The 14,431-nt window shown below is 43.4% G+C and overlaps 1 protein-coding gene across 5 annotated transcripts in view; it reads right to left on the bottom strand.

Moving 5' to 3' along the window:
* The window catches only part of TMCO4 (transmembrane and coiled-coil domains 4), a 231,302-nt gene that overhangs the window by 97,682 nt on the left and 119,189 nt on the right, over positions 1-14,431 (bottom strand). For all 5 annotated transcript variants that reach the window (XM_030186267.1, XM_030186268.1, XM_030186266.1 and 2 more), the window contains 3 exons: positions 9,350-9,514; positions 7,057-7,193; positions 2,150-2,234 (listed from right to left, as the gene is read on the bottom strand). In XM_030186267.1, the coding sequence (XP_030042127.1) occupies positions 2,150-2,234; positions 7,057-7,193; positions 9,350-9,514 (387 nt within the window). The remainder of the gene's footprint in view (positions 1-2,149; positions 2,235-7,056; positions 7,194-9,349; positions 9,515-14,431) is intronic.

The raw sequence follows: 14,431 nt of genomic DNA, 5'->3' as shown, positions 1-14,431 counted from the left end.
TGTGATGATCACAATTGATGAGTTTGTTATAAAGGTCTTGGTTCTGGAGGGTGGGCTAGGGACCTGAAAATTATTTGAGAGGGGTGTAATGATGATGGTCTGCCTAGGGCTTGAGACTTGCTTCTGCTCTTCATTCTTAATGATTCCATGTATCTGTCCCTCATCAGAGAGAGTGGACATGTGCACACACTCCACGCTCTGGCGAAAGGCAGAGCCAAGCTGTCCATTAGACAGACACTATTTGAGACTGGCAGGACTACAGCTGTTGGGTTGTTAGTAGCACTGCACCAGTCAAGAGTTATAATTTTGTATAATTTGTTTTTAAAGTTGCTAGAGAGCTGGAAACAAAGGATGAGGCTGGGACTGCCCGCAATAAGACCAGTTGGGATGGCGTGGGAGGGGGGCGAAAGTGACACTGTATACAACAAAAACTCCTGTTATGTGTGTAGAGCGGAACCTTTCTACATAATCATGTAACCCTCCATATGACAAGGATTCAAGAATTAATGTTGCTAACTGTGCAGGTACAACTAGAGTAACCTCATCTTTCTATGAAGTTCCTAGGAAATCCGTAACATCTAAATGAGCAAAAGAGCTGAACTTCATTTTCATAAACTAGTTTAACAGAACTTTAAAACCTCATTAAAGAACTATAAAAATATCAGCCTCAAACAACTCTTTCTGACATGTTCCAAATTCTCAACTTTCTATAGCAGATAGCTTTTGTTTTTTAAACATATTTACTAAAATCCAATGTCATCTGGTTTTGCAGAACAGCCCACTGGTCAGAGCACCAAGCTAAGAACCAGAAAAGCCAGAGGCCAGATCCTACTTCTCCAACTGATGCAACTGCGAGTAAATTTAGGTGCCTATTAGTTAAAGCTTTTCTCCTGGTCTATCTAAGTCAGACCCTAACATATTAAAACTCTCTGGGGCAGGAAAATACCTATGGTATATGATTTGCAACTTGCCCTGAGCTTGAGTTTGGAGAAACGAGTGGCCTTTAGAACAGCCTTAATCCGAGACTGAAATTAAACCACGGATTTGTCAACTGACTTTATGTGACCAATAATAAATAATTGAAGCCTAGTTACCCCCTTCCAAGATCTCTTCTGGCATAAAATCCTGTGGCAGGAACATACCCAAAACTGGCCTCATACCAAAAGCTTCCTCCAGAACGTCGTATTTTTAAGTCTGGCATGGGATGCCTCAGAGGAAGACACATCATCTCTCCCAGAACAAATCCTCCAGTCAGACCATCACTAGGCAGAATTAGAGCCAGTGGTGCTCCGCAAAGAGTTCTGATTTCACAGCTTGGTGGTCTTTAAGATGCTGACATTTACCATTCACTTCTGGAGAAGGCAGTGGCCAGTGGTGTAGAGAAAGCTCACTGCTTCAGTGTCAAAGAAGGGAGAGGGGGTTTAGAGAGTTAGGAATGACAGCATTAACCCCTTCCTCCCCATATTGGTGCACAGATCCATAACCGAGTGGGTAGCCCCTCCTTACCTCTCTACCCTCATCTCCCCTTACGTTCTTACCTCCGCTCTCAAGACAAATCCCTCCTCTCAGTACCCTTCTCCACCACCGCCAACTCCAGGCTCCGCCCTTTCTGCCTCGACTCACCCCATGCTTGGAATAAACTCCCTGAGCCCATACGCCAGGCCCCCTCCCTGCCCATCTTCAAATCCTTACTCAAAGCCCACCTCTTCAATGTCGCCTTCGGCACCTAACCACTACACCTCTATTCAGGAAATCTTGACTGCCCCAATTTGACATTTCGTCCTTTAGATTGTAAGCTCCTTCGAGCAGGGACTGTCCTTTGTTAAACTGTACAGCACTGCGTAACCCTAGTAGCGCTCTAGAAATGTTAAGTAGTAGTAGTAGTAGTAGCAAAATGCATCTAGAGCTCCTGGAGCCAAGTGGAAAGGCACAGAAGGGTATGACCTAACAAGCTCTTTCCTCTTTTCCATAAGAGAAAGTCAGCAAAGTTCTAAGAGCAAATGGAACATGGCTCAGGTGCAGCAATTCATCACTGCCATCTTGGATCTTCCTTTAGTTATCAACATTAGGCATTTTTATTCAAACAGAATCGCAGAGGTTCTCAGTCAAGGCCACAAACAGAATTGGTGGATGTTTTAGTTGACCCTACCTTTCTCCTGAGCCATCTCCTGCAGGCAGAAGTAAATGACTCTGGCTCCCAGACTGAAACCGATCAGAGTGACAGGTCGTTTGCCCTAGGACAGGAAAAACATGGATGCTTCAGGAATAGACCACATTAAAAAAAAAAAAGAAATAGTAGCCAAAGGACATCCAAACAACATGTCAAAGAGGATCACCATAGCTTCTTTTTTTTCTGCACCGACCCCTTTAAGGGATGCTGCCCAGGAGAACTGGTTCCCTCATTATTTATTTATTATTGCATTTGTATCCCACATTTTCCCACACGTTTGCAGGCTCAATGTGGCTTACATTGCTCCGCCATGGTATCGTCATGACAGACTAACTGTTATGATTCTGCCGGTTTGGCTGAGGGGGAGGGGGGGGGGAGGACGTCTCTTCTGATTGGCTGCCAGGGTTTGTGCTGACGTCAGGGAATAGTACTTTAGCCTGCAGCTGAAGAGTTCCTCTGCTTTTGCGTTACTTACGCTTGGTGGTAACTGGAAAGCCTGATAGTTTTCTCTCAGAACGTGCTCTGGGTTCTGACAGGGATCTGTGTTCCCGTTCGGCCGTGAGGCCCGCACGAGTGGCTCTGTGTGCGTGGGTTCCGGTCCGGCCGCGAGGCCCACCTGTATGCCTATTTCCCTTCTTCCTGAGGGACTGTGGGGAGGGGTAGCTTAGGGGTATTGTGTAGCTGGGGTGTGCGGTGGTGGGTCGGTCTCCCCTTGGCCTGGGTCGGCGCCCTGCTGGCCTCGGCCAGGGCCCAAGGGCTCACGACCAACCCAACGGATTACACTAACATATACAAGTGGTAATTACATTACTGGCCCAATGCTCCCAGGGAACAGCTTGTGAGATTTTTTTTGTAGGTTGCATTATTTCTGTACCCTGGGAGCCACTAACCGGCAGTACTAAGACATCACAGGTTAGTGACTTCTCTGGTAAACCATGATGTGGTAAAATGCCTCTAAACATTATAATAAGTAAATGAGTGCATATCCGAGTTATCATAATCCCTATGTCTAACCACCTCCATAATGTTTAATGGTTACATATATAAAAGAGGAGGAACAACAAAAGTCCTAAACATTTTTATAAATTATTATTGACTTTACCAGATAAAGGTGAATAATATATTTATTTATTTGTTACATTTGTATCCCACATTTTCCCACCTATTTGCAGGCTCAGTGTGGCTTACAATATTCTGTCATGGCATTCGCCATTCCAGAGTAAAAGATACAATAGGTATTACATAAAGAACATGGATTACATAGTAGAACTAAGCAATCAGGTATAGAGAGATAACATTCAGAAAATCAGGTAAGTGGTGGTGCATTACAGTTTTTTTTGTTGTTACATTTGTACCCTGCGCTTTCCCACTCATGGCAGGCTCAATGCGGCTTACATGGGGCAATGGAGGGTTAAGTGACTTGCCCAGAGTCACAAGGAGCTGCCTGTGCCTGAAGTGGGAATCCAACTCAGTTCCTCAGTTCCCCAGGACCAAAGTCCACCACCCTAACCACTAGGCCACTCCTCCACTGTTGCTACTATTTGAGATTCTACATGGAATGTTGCTATTCCACTAGCAACATTCCATGTAGAAGTCGGCCCTTGCAGATCACCAATGTGGCCGCGCAGGCTTCTGCTTCTGTGAGTCTGACGTCCTGCACATACGTGCAGGACGTCAGACTCACAGAAACAGAAGCCTGCGCAGCCTTCTACATGGAATGTTGCTAGTGGAATAGCAACATTCCATGTAGAATCTCCAATAGTAGCAACATTCCATGTAGAATCTCCAATAGTATCTATTTTATTACATTTGTACCCTGCGCTTTCCCACTCATGGCAGGCTCAATGCGGCTTACATGGGGCAATGGAGGGTTAAGTGACTTGCCCAGAGTCACAAGGAGCTGCCTGTGCCTGAAGTGGGAATCAAACTCAGTTCCTCAGGACCAAAGTCCGCCACCCTAACCACTAGGCCACTCCTCCACACCATCATAGATCATTCTGGTAAACTTTGTTGAAGAGATAAGTCTTCAGTGATTTACGAAAGTTGATTAGGTCGTAAATTGTTTTCAGGTTAAGTGGCAATGCATTCCACAGCTTCGTGGCCATGTAGGAAAAGCTGGATGCATGTGTAAATCTATATTTTAGTCCTTTACAGCTGGGGAAGTGAAGATTCAGGAATGTGCGTGCTGATCTTTTAGCGTTCCTGGGTGGCAAGTCAATAAGGTCTGACATGTAGGCCCGGGCATCTCCGTGAATGATTTTATGAACCAGAGTGCAGACCTTGAACGCAACACGCTCTTTAAGTGGAAGCCAGTGTAGTCTCTCTCTTAGGGGTTTGGCACTTTCGTATTTTGTTTTTCCAAATATGAGTCTGGCTGCAGTGTTATATGATATGATATATGATATGTTGATTCTTGAACTGAAATGCAAGCATCTGCTCACTGTTAAAAGCTAATAGTTTAGCTCACTGATTAACTGTAAAAACTGGCTGCCAATGATACTAGCCCACAGTTTAAATAGCAGCTACCATTTTCAAAAAGACCATTCCTTCCCAGTTTTGCTTGACAGCTCATTGCAGTACAGAAACTTAAAAAACATTTGTGAAAATCCTCTCCATCTGGTACTAAATGAGTCAATATTCATTACTTGCATTTTGGGAATAAACACAATTCTGCCTCGCCTCACCCTATGCTTGGAATAAACTCCCCGAGTCCTACGTCAAGCCCCCTCCTTGCCCATCTTCAAATTCTTGCTCAAACACACCTCTTCAATGTCGCATTTGGCACCTAACCATTATACCTCTATTCAGGAAATCTAGACTGCCCCAACTTGACATTTCGTCCTTTAGATTGTAAGCTCCTTTGAGCAGGGACTGTCCTTCTTCGTTAAACTGTACAGCGCTGCGTAACCCTAGTAGCGCTTTAGAAATGTTAAGTAGTAGTAGTTGTGTATAAGAAACTCAAAACTTAATTTTCTTAAAAAAAAATTTTCATCCTTATTTCTAGGATAAGCAACATAAAATCTATTTTACTGTTTTGGGATCTTGCCAGGTACTTGTGAGCTGGATTGGCCACTGCTGGAAACAGAATATTGGGCTTGATGGACCTTTGGTCTGTCCCAGTATGTTCAAAATAGATAAATATACAATTCACATCACCTTAAAATGAAATAATTAAATCACAAGTTTACTATTAGAGGATTCTGAAAAAATAATTATGTTAAAATAATTTGATACGCCCATTCTTTTTTGCATCAGAATTAATCAATATTATAGAATCATGAGCAGATAAAATGGTTCTGTCCAAAAAAAAAAATGGCTAATTCAGATAAAATATTGGAAATCACAATATATCACTTACTACAAAGTTAGTACATGTTATTGGGCAGTAATGACATAAAACGATACACTATAAACCGTAGACAATTTCCAACGCAGATTACAGTCAATTAAAATACAAAGAAAAGCTACCAAACAAACATACACAGAGATTCCTTGGAAACCGGAATGTGGAGTTCCTCAAGGATCACTGCTTTCACCAACCCTTTTCAATCTAATGATGGCACCATTAGCCAAAACACTATCCAACCAAGGCCTTAATCCTTTTATTTATGTACATGATGTCACAATTTATATCCCATTCAAACATGACCTAACAGAAATCACTAATGAAATCAACTACAGCTTCCATATTATGAACTCATGGGCGGATGCTTTTCAACTAAAACTCAATGCAGATAAAACTCAATGTCTCATCATTTCATCACAATGCAACAAACCCACAATTTTAAGTACCCCAAACTTCACCCTTCCTGTTTCAGAGAGTCTGAAAATTCTAGGAGTTACAATCGATCGAAACCTTACACTAGAAAACCATGCGAAAAATACAACAAAGAAAATGTTTTATTCAATGTGGAAACAAAAGAATAAAACCTTTCTTCCCAAGAGAAACATTCTGCAGACCAGTACAATCATTGGTACTAAGCCAATTAGATTACTGCAACGCTATCTATGCTGGTTGTAAGGAGCAAATAGTTAAAAAAACTTCTAACTGCACAAAACACAAAACACAAAATGAAATATGAAAATGCCAGACCCTTAAGAGAAAAACTACATTGGCTTCCATTAAGAGAATGCATTGCATTCAAGATCTGCACCCTTGTTCATAAGATCATACACGGTGAAGCCCCGGGGTATATGTCAGGCCTCATAGACCTACCAACCAGGAACTCCACTAATTCATCACGTACATTCCTGAATCTTCACTATCCCAACTGTAAAGGACTGAAATATAAATTAAGATATGCATCTACTTTCTCCTATATAAGTACGCAAATCTGGAATGAATTACCAAAATTCATCAAAATTACTTACGACATATTAAAATTTCCGTAAACTATTGAAAACCAATTTATTCAAGAAAGCATACCACAATAATTCATCCTAAATGTCAGTTAACAAAATGTACACTGGATATACACAAAACGTAACGCTCTATTTCCTAATTGTTTATATCAATTTTGTCATGTTTCGAAGTTTAATATTCCTGATTGTTCAAGCTAATTTTTTTATTATGAATGAAGTTTAATCCAATACCTTTCATATCTCATTATAAAATGAACTGTCCTTACCTGAATACCTAATCCATTCTGCCTCCTCTACCTTAACTATGTATTTCTCTTTTCCGGAACTGGTAATCACCATTACGGAACTGGTAATCACCATTACGGAACTATGTAAGCCACATTGAGCCTGCAAATAGGTGGGAAAATGTGGGATACAAATGCTACAAATAAATAAATAAATAAATAAATAAATAAATAAATTCCTAAACCACATACAAGCATCCTAGATGCAATCATTAATCTGAGTTCTTGCTAGCCAGTTACCTGCTGCCTACTGAGCAGTAAATGTGCCAGATGCTTGCCAACTTCCGCTGATCGGCTGAGGCACACTCCCCAAGGGTTGTCAATGACGCTGGCAACAGCAAGCAGCGAGGTAGGCCACACCAGAGCGCTTACAATACCTAACAAGCACAAAACACAATCAGTTTTGGATACAAACAAGCTGTCCTGCACAGGATCTCAATCTGGCTAGGATAGATAAGAAAAATGTATAGAAAATACCAACAGGAAGGCAATCGGGGCACAAAATCCAGAGTGACAACTAGGTGAAGACAGACAGAATACAGACTAAAATAATTCAAAACACAGTTTATTGATCAGTGCTTTTATTTAGCTATTTATTTACTTATTCTGATTTATATTTGTTTGTAACAGCATTTCAGTCCCTGAGGCAGTGCAATACAAGGCGAAACCTGGCTGAGTCAGGTGTACGTTTACCCCTCCAGTTCTGTTGTCTTCTGATCAATAAACTTTATTTTGGATTAGATTGGTCTACATTCTGTTTGTTTTCACCTGCTTGTCATTCAGGAAATTCTAAGTGCTTCACAACAGCAATGTCTCAGGATGCTATTCAGGATGCATGCAGTGTGTTTCCCCTCTTATCAAGGACTGCTGCTGTGATGGCTGGGTAATATGAGGGTGGGGCTCATTTTCAAAGCACTTAGCCTTACAAAGTTATATAGTAACCTATGGAACTTTGTAAGTCTAAGTGTTTTGAAAATACGCCTCGGTGGCACCTTATCTGCCACAGCCCTCTCCCCCCCCCCCCCACAACCCTCACCAAACAGAATTACCTAATAAGGTATTTATTTAACACATTTATATCCCACGTTATCCCACTTAGTTGCAGGCTCAATGTGGCTTACACAATACCCTAGAAGTATATCTAAAAAACTTATAACCAGGGCTGTTGGAAGGGGCAGATGGTCACTAGTGGAGCCATTTAAGCTGGTTATGGTCCTATCTATAAACGGAACATAGTAACATAGTAGATGACGGCAGAAAAAGACCTGCACGGTCCATCTAGTCTGCCCACGATAAACTCATATGTGTATACCTTACCTTGATTTGTACCTGTCTTTTTCAGGGCACAGACCGTATAAGTCTGTCCAGCAGTATTTCCCGCCTCCCAACCACCAGTCCCGCCTCCCATCACCGGCTCCGTATAAGTCTGCCCTCCCCTATCCTAGCCTCTCAACCACCAACCCCTCTTCCCCCCGCCACCCAATTTCAGCTAAGCTTCTGTGGATCCATTCCTTCTGCACAGGATTCCTTTATGCCTATCCCACGCACGTTTTAATTCCGTTACCGTTTTCATGTCCACCACCTCCCGCGGGAGGGCATTCCAAGCGTCCACCACCCTCTCTGTGAAGAAATACTTCCTGACATGAACAAACCGGCAGCTTGGGAGATGATGCTGAAAACATTTTATTAATAGCTTGCATAAGGGACCCTTTACGCAAGCTATTAATAAAACATTTTCAGCGTCATCTCCCGAGTTGGCTCGTCTTGTTAGTCAGCCTCTACTCCTGTTGGTTTGTTCTACTTATCGTGGAGGTTTGCCCTGTTTGTTGTTCCTATCTATAAACAGTGCCTGCATCCAAATATATTATTATTTATGAAATATTTACAGTTCTTTTTTTTTTATTTATGCATTTTCAATATTACATTCATATTCAAACAAATGCTAGAAATTTAGAATATACAATAAATGATATTTCAATTACTAATATTAAAGAAAAATTTATCTACTACACTGACCACACTTTTAGAGGCAAGATATAGGAAACTATATTAAAGAAGGAAAAAAAAACCCAAATATATAATATCAGAGAGGGGATCCCAATGTACTCGCTAGCGGTGTTAACAGCATAGTAACCTGTGTGAGGATTCAGGTAGGAGCACTTTCTTTTTCTTTAGAAATTATACATTCCTGCATTTTCTTTGGATCAAGAAATACGTAATTTAAATTATTAATAGATACAAGACCCCTGCAAGGATATTTTAATAGATGTTACGGTTCTTTTTAAAAGTAAGGGTTGATTTAAAAACATTTGGAATACATCATTTCAAGTGTCAGATTGAACTGGCTGCTACGGATGTGCAGTTGTGATCTGATTACCATCTGGCACTGTTAATGGTTGCTCTGCCCAGTACTGAGGTTTGACGACATTATGGGTGCTGTGTGGCCACTTACACTCTAAAAGAGCAGAGTAATTACAAAGTCAGAGGCAATATTAAGTAAATGCACGATAGCCTCAACATTCCTCCTTCATACCCGACAAGACTGTGTACTTCAGTGCTTCCTGAGCCACCATGTTTACAAATCCATTCAGCAATAAATCCAGGGTATTGCCCAGCTCCATCAAGTACTTGGACTCCCAGGCCAGGCAGTACTGCTCTGTAGACTGCATAAGACTGTGCCAAGGGGCTGCAAAACTTGCTAAGGGACAAAGAAAGGGAGAATAAATCAATCAGATACAGAGACCAGAAGTGTCAGCATTTATTTATTCATATCCCACCTCTAGCGTATCTAGGGCAGTGTGGCGGGGGCGGTCCACCCAGGTTCTGGCAGCAAAGGGGGATGCTTGAGCAGGTGGGATGGCTGTTGGCTCTGCCAGTCCCCTGCCCCAGAACAGGAAGATGATGTCAGAGGACCTGTAGAGCTGACAGCCATGCGACTGCTCTGCGCAGCATCTTGGTTGAAGGAGGAGGAAGTGTGCTGCCCGACGGTGGGGGTGGGAGGGGTGTCCACCTAGGTGCCCTCTAAGGTAGGTATGCTGCTGTATCCCACACTATCCTACAATCCTAGGTAGGTTATGAACTGAAACATAACCTAGTGGCCTAGTGGTTAGGGTGGTGGACTTTGGTCCTGGGGAACTGAGGAACTGAGTTTGATTCCCACTTCAGGCACAGGCAGCTCCTTGTGACTCTGGGCAAGTCACTTAACCCTCCATTGCCCCATGTAAGCCGCATTGAGCCTGCCATGAGTGGGAAAGCGCAGGGTACAAATGTAACAAAAATAAAATAGATACTATTGGAGATTCTACATGGAATGTTGCTACTATTGGAGATTCTACATGGAATGTTGCTATTCCACTACCAACATTCCATGTAGAAGGCTGCGCAGGCTTCTGTTTCTGTGAGTCTGACGTCCTGCACGTACGTGCAGGACGTCAGACTCACAGAAGCAGAAGCCTGCGCGGCCACATTGGTGATCTGCAAGGGCTGACTTCTACATGGAATGTTGCTAGTGGAATAGCAACATTCCATGTAGAATCTCAAATAGTAGCAACAGTGGAGGAGTGGCCTAGTGGTTAGGGTGGTGGACTTTGGTCCTGGGGAACTGAGGAACTGAGTTCAATTCCCACTTCAGGCACAGGCAGCTCCTTGTGACTCTGGGCAAGTCACTTAACCCTCCATTGCCCCATGTAAGCCGCATTGAGCCTGCCATGAGTGGGAAAGCGCAGGGTACAAATGTAACAAAAATAAAATAGATACTATTGGAGATTCTACATGGAATGTTGCTACTATTGGAGATTCTACATGGAATGTTGCTATTCCACTAGCAACATTCCATGTAGTAGGCTGCGCAGGCTTCTGTTTCTGTGAGTCTGACGTCCTGCACGTACGTGCAGGACGTCAGACTCACAGAAGCAGAAGCCTGCGCGGCCACATTGGTGATCTGCAAGGGCTGACTTCTACATGGAATGTTGCTAGTGGAATAGCAACATTCCATGTAGAATCTCAAATAGTAGCAACAGTGGAGGAGTGGCCTAGTGGTTAGGGTGGTGGACTTTGGTCCTGGGGAACTGAGGAACTGAGTTCAATTCCCACTTCAGGCACAGGCAGCTCCTTGTGACTCTGGGCAAGTCACTTAACCCTCCATTGCCCCGTGTAAGCCGCATTGAGCCTGCCATGAGTGGGAAAGCGCGGGGTACAAATGTAACAAAAATAAATAAAAAAAAAATTATATTATTAAACATACACACAATCAGAAAATACTACTACTCATGAATTTTAAATCAAATACACCCTCCTATATAGCGATCCATCTGTGACATAATGTCCAACTACATAAACACACCTAGATCCTTTATCAAACTGTCTGCCCATCTTATTTTATTTTTACCTAGCCAAAAAAAAAATCATAAACTTTCCTAAATAAGCCTTCAAAGATTTTCTGAGAGAGGCATCATTGGACATCAATTGCAGTCCTACCAGTGCGGAGAGGGAAGATATGCTAGAGACATTTAAACAGTGGCGTAGCAAGGGGGGGTGCTCCCTGCCAGCTCCCCCCCCCCCGACCAGTGCCTACCCTCCTCAGCTCCCTCCGCCTCCAACCAGCTCCCGCACCGTACCTTTAAAGAAATTTCGGAAGCCGTGGAGATGCGAGGCGCAGTGCCTCAAGCCTGCATGTAAAAAAAGCGTGGATCCTCATCGGGCCTTCCCTCATGCTGTCTGTCCCGCCCTCCGCTGACGCAACTTCCTATTTCTGCAAGGGCAGGACAGACAGCGTGAGGGAAGGCCCGGTGACGATCCATGCTTTTTTTACATGCAGGCACGAGGCGCTGCGCCTCGCCTCTCCACGGCTTCCGAAATTTCTTTAAAGGTAGGGTGCAGGAGCTGGTTGGAGGGAGCTGAGGAGGGTAGGCACTGGGTCGGGGGGGGGGGTGTTGATGCGCCGAGGGGGGTGTCATCGTGCTGCACCCAGGGGGGGTGCAATGGCGAACCGCCCCGGGTGGCAGCCCTCCTTACTACGCCACTGCATTTAAATACCTCTGTTGCATAGATACACAGGAGGCGAGTCTCTTTCAGTTGAAAGAAAGCTCTGTAATGAGGGGGCACAGGATGAAGGTGAAAGGGGACACACTCAGAAGTAACCCGAGGAAATACTTCTTTATGGAAAGGGTGGTGAAATTGTGGAACAGCCTTCTGGTAGAGAGAAAAGACTGTCTGAATTCAAGCAAGCTTTGGACAAATACTTAGGATCTCTAAGAGAGAGGAAAGGATAGTAGATGGATGGATGGGAAGACTGGATAGGCCATACAGTCTTTATCTGCCTTCATTTTTCTTTGTTTCTATGTAAAATAGGGCCAGCAACATAAAACCCAGGTGAATGATAGTCTTCAAGTCAGATCTGTTTAAGCTGTACGATAATTAAAACGAATTGTCACCCTAAAGTTCTCAAAATTCAAAAAGATTCTGCAGTTGTCTTATGACTACACCTTAAGGCTTGGGAGGGGGAGGAAGGGACAATATTCAGAGCCAATTACCTGGATAAATATATAGGTAAAAGTACGTATGTTAGCTGCATTGTTATGAAGGAATTCTTGGAATGGGGGTGCAGGTTGGGGTAGCGAATGTGTGCGGTTTTGTAGTTTAAAAACTGTGTTGGTTCTTTTCTGCAGAAAGAGTACCCATAGGAAGAGGAAAATAAAAGAGAAAACAATTGAGCATGTTTCCTTTGAGAACTGGTACTAAAGTCCACATGGAAAGGTTCTTGCAAACTTTGCATCAATGTGGGTAGCTTTGAAAATTACCCAAATCCACTGCAGCACTGGCAATCTGTATTTAGGACTCATCTTACTGTGTGAAGCTCCATATAGCTGTTGCTTCATAAAATACAAAGCAACCCATGCTCCATATGCTGCTCAAACTTAAGCAGAATCCTAAGAGGGCTAAGGATCATATAGGTGCCGACTCCGTGGGTGCTGTGGGTGCTCGAGCACCCCCAATATTGCACCCACCGGAAGTTCGTTCCCTTCCTCCCTCATTCCCTTCAAGTTCCAGGCTCCCCCCTCCCTCCAAACTTTAAAAGTCATCTATTTTACCTCGTCGGGGTTAGGGCGGCAGAAGCGGTAAAATCCATGCAGGCTCGGTTCGGTGCTTAGTTCAGTTTTCCCTTCGCTCTCGCTCAGCTCTGGTCCCGCCCTCATTTCCTGTTTACGCAAGGGCGGGACCAGAGCTGAGCGAGAGCGAAGGGAAAACTGAACTAAGCACCGAGCCGAGCCTGCATGGATTTTACCGCTGCTGCTGCCCTAACCCTGACGAGGTAAAATAGATGACTTTTAAAATTTGGAGGGAGGGGGGAGCCTGGAATTCGAAGGGAGGGGGGACCCTGGAACTTGAAGGGAGAGAAGGAGGGCGGGGGGACCCTAGAACTTGGAGGGAGGTGGAGGGGGGACAGGGGGACGAGGGGGAGGGGGGAATGCACCACCTGTAAAAAAAAAAAAAAAAAAAAAAATTCAGCACCCCCAATCATTTTGAAAAGTTGGCTCCTATGCTAAGGATTGTCACTGAGAAAATAAAAACAAACCCACTATCTTTCTCTGTCTACAACGTGAAGACTCAGCAGGACAGCTCAGCATCCTTGTTACAATAAAAAAAAAAAAAGCACCGAGGATATTGTTGATAGATACTTAGCGAACACAGGATATGTGAGATACTTTATGTAGGAAGGAGGTAAACCGTTCCCGATGTACAAGTCAGCAGTCTCGTTAGTCCCTCCATCTCTTTCTAGCTCAACAGCCAACCAATTTAATTGAAGAGAAGTGAATCCTCCTCTGCCCCCAGACTAGAGAACATTGCAATATTTTGACACCATGTGGTTTAATTATCTCTGATTATTCCTCAGGCGAGGTACAGAATCTCAAGCTGCCTCTCTTCGCCAGCTCTTATAGCAAAAGTACCAGAAGCGGCAGTGGTGAACAAAAGAGCTCCTACATCAACAGGTTACAGATGTGAAAACATTGCTTTGGAAAGTATAGGTCTGTATAGTACACAAGGACTGCCTTATCCTTCCTTGATGAATAAAGAAAATGCCAGAGATTTGCCTTCTATTTTTTTCAAGTTGACTCGGCAAATTAAAACTATGGATAATTCTGCTGTTTTTAATCTCATATCTCCTATTATGTGGCCATTTGGTTACAGAGGGTAATCTATAAATGAAATGACTAGCCAGCAACCTCCTTCCAGATTGATAGCATCAGTACTGATGAAATCCATCTGCAGCTCTGGATTTTAGAGCCCCCCCCCTCCTAATAACATCCTAAAAATCATTGCCAGTGGACTAAGTTCTCTTCTTTATAAGTTCACCTTTCACCCACCTGATTTTATTGAAAATGCCCCCTGGATATTATCACAATTCCCCATTTCACCCATCTGATATAAAATAAATGAAGTCACCTCATCCCCCCCCCCTTTAAATTTATATTGCCGAACTAGCAGAATGACAGTCTTGCCTACTGAGGCCCACTGTTCAGTATCACTCTAAGGCTAGCTGTTTTAAGAGCAAAATCACACGGGTTAGAGGCGAAAACATGTCCTCCGGTTGGTTCAGCAATCAAAACTTTGGAAG

The sequence above is a fragment of the Microcaecilia unicolor genome, chromosome 13, assembly GCF_901765095.1.
Source record: "Microcaecilia unicolor chromosome 13, aMicUni1.1, whole genome shotgun sequence".
Classification (NCBI taxonomy): domain Eukaryota; kingdom Metazoa; phylum Chordata; class Amphibia; order Gymnophiona; family Siphonopidae; genus Microcaecilia; species Microcaecilia unicolor.
The sequence above is the reverse complement of the archived record's forward strand: the minus strand, read 5'-3'. Positions and strand labels throughout refer to the sequence as shown.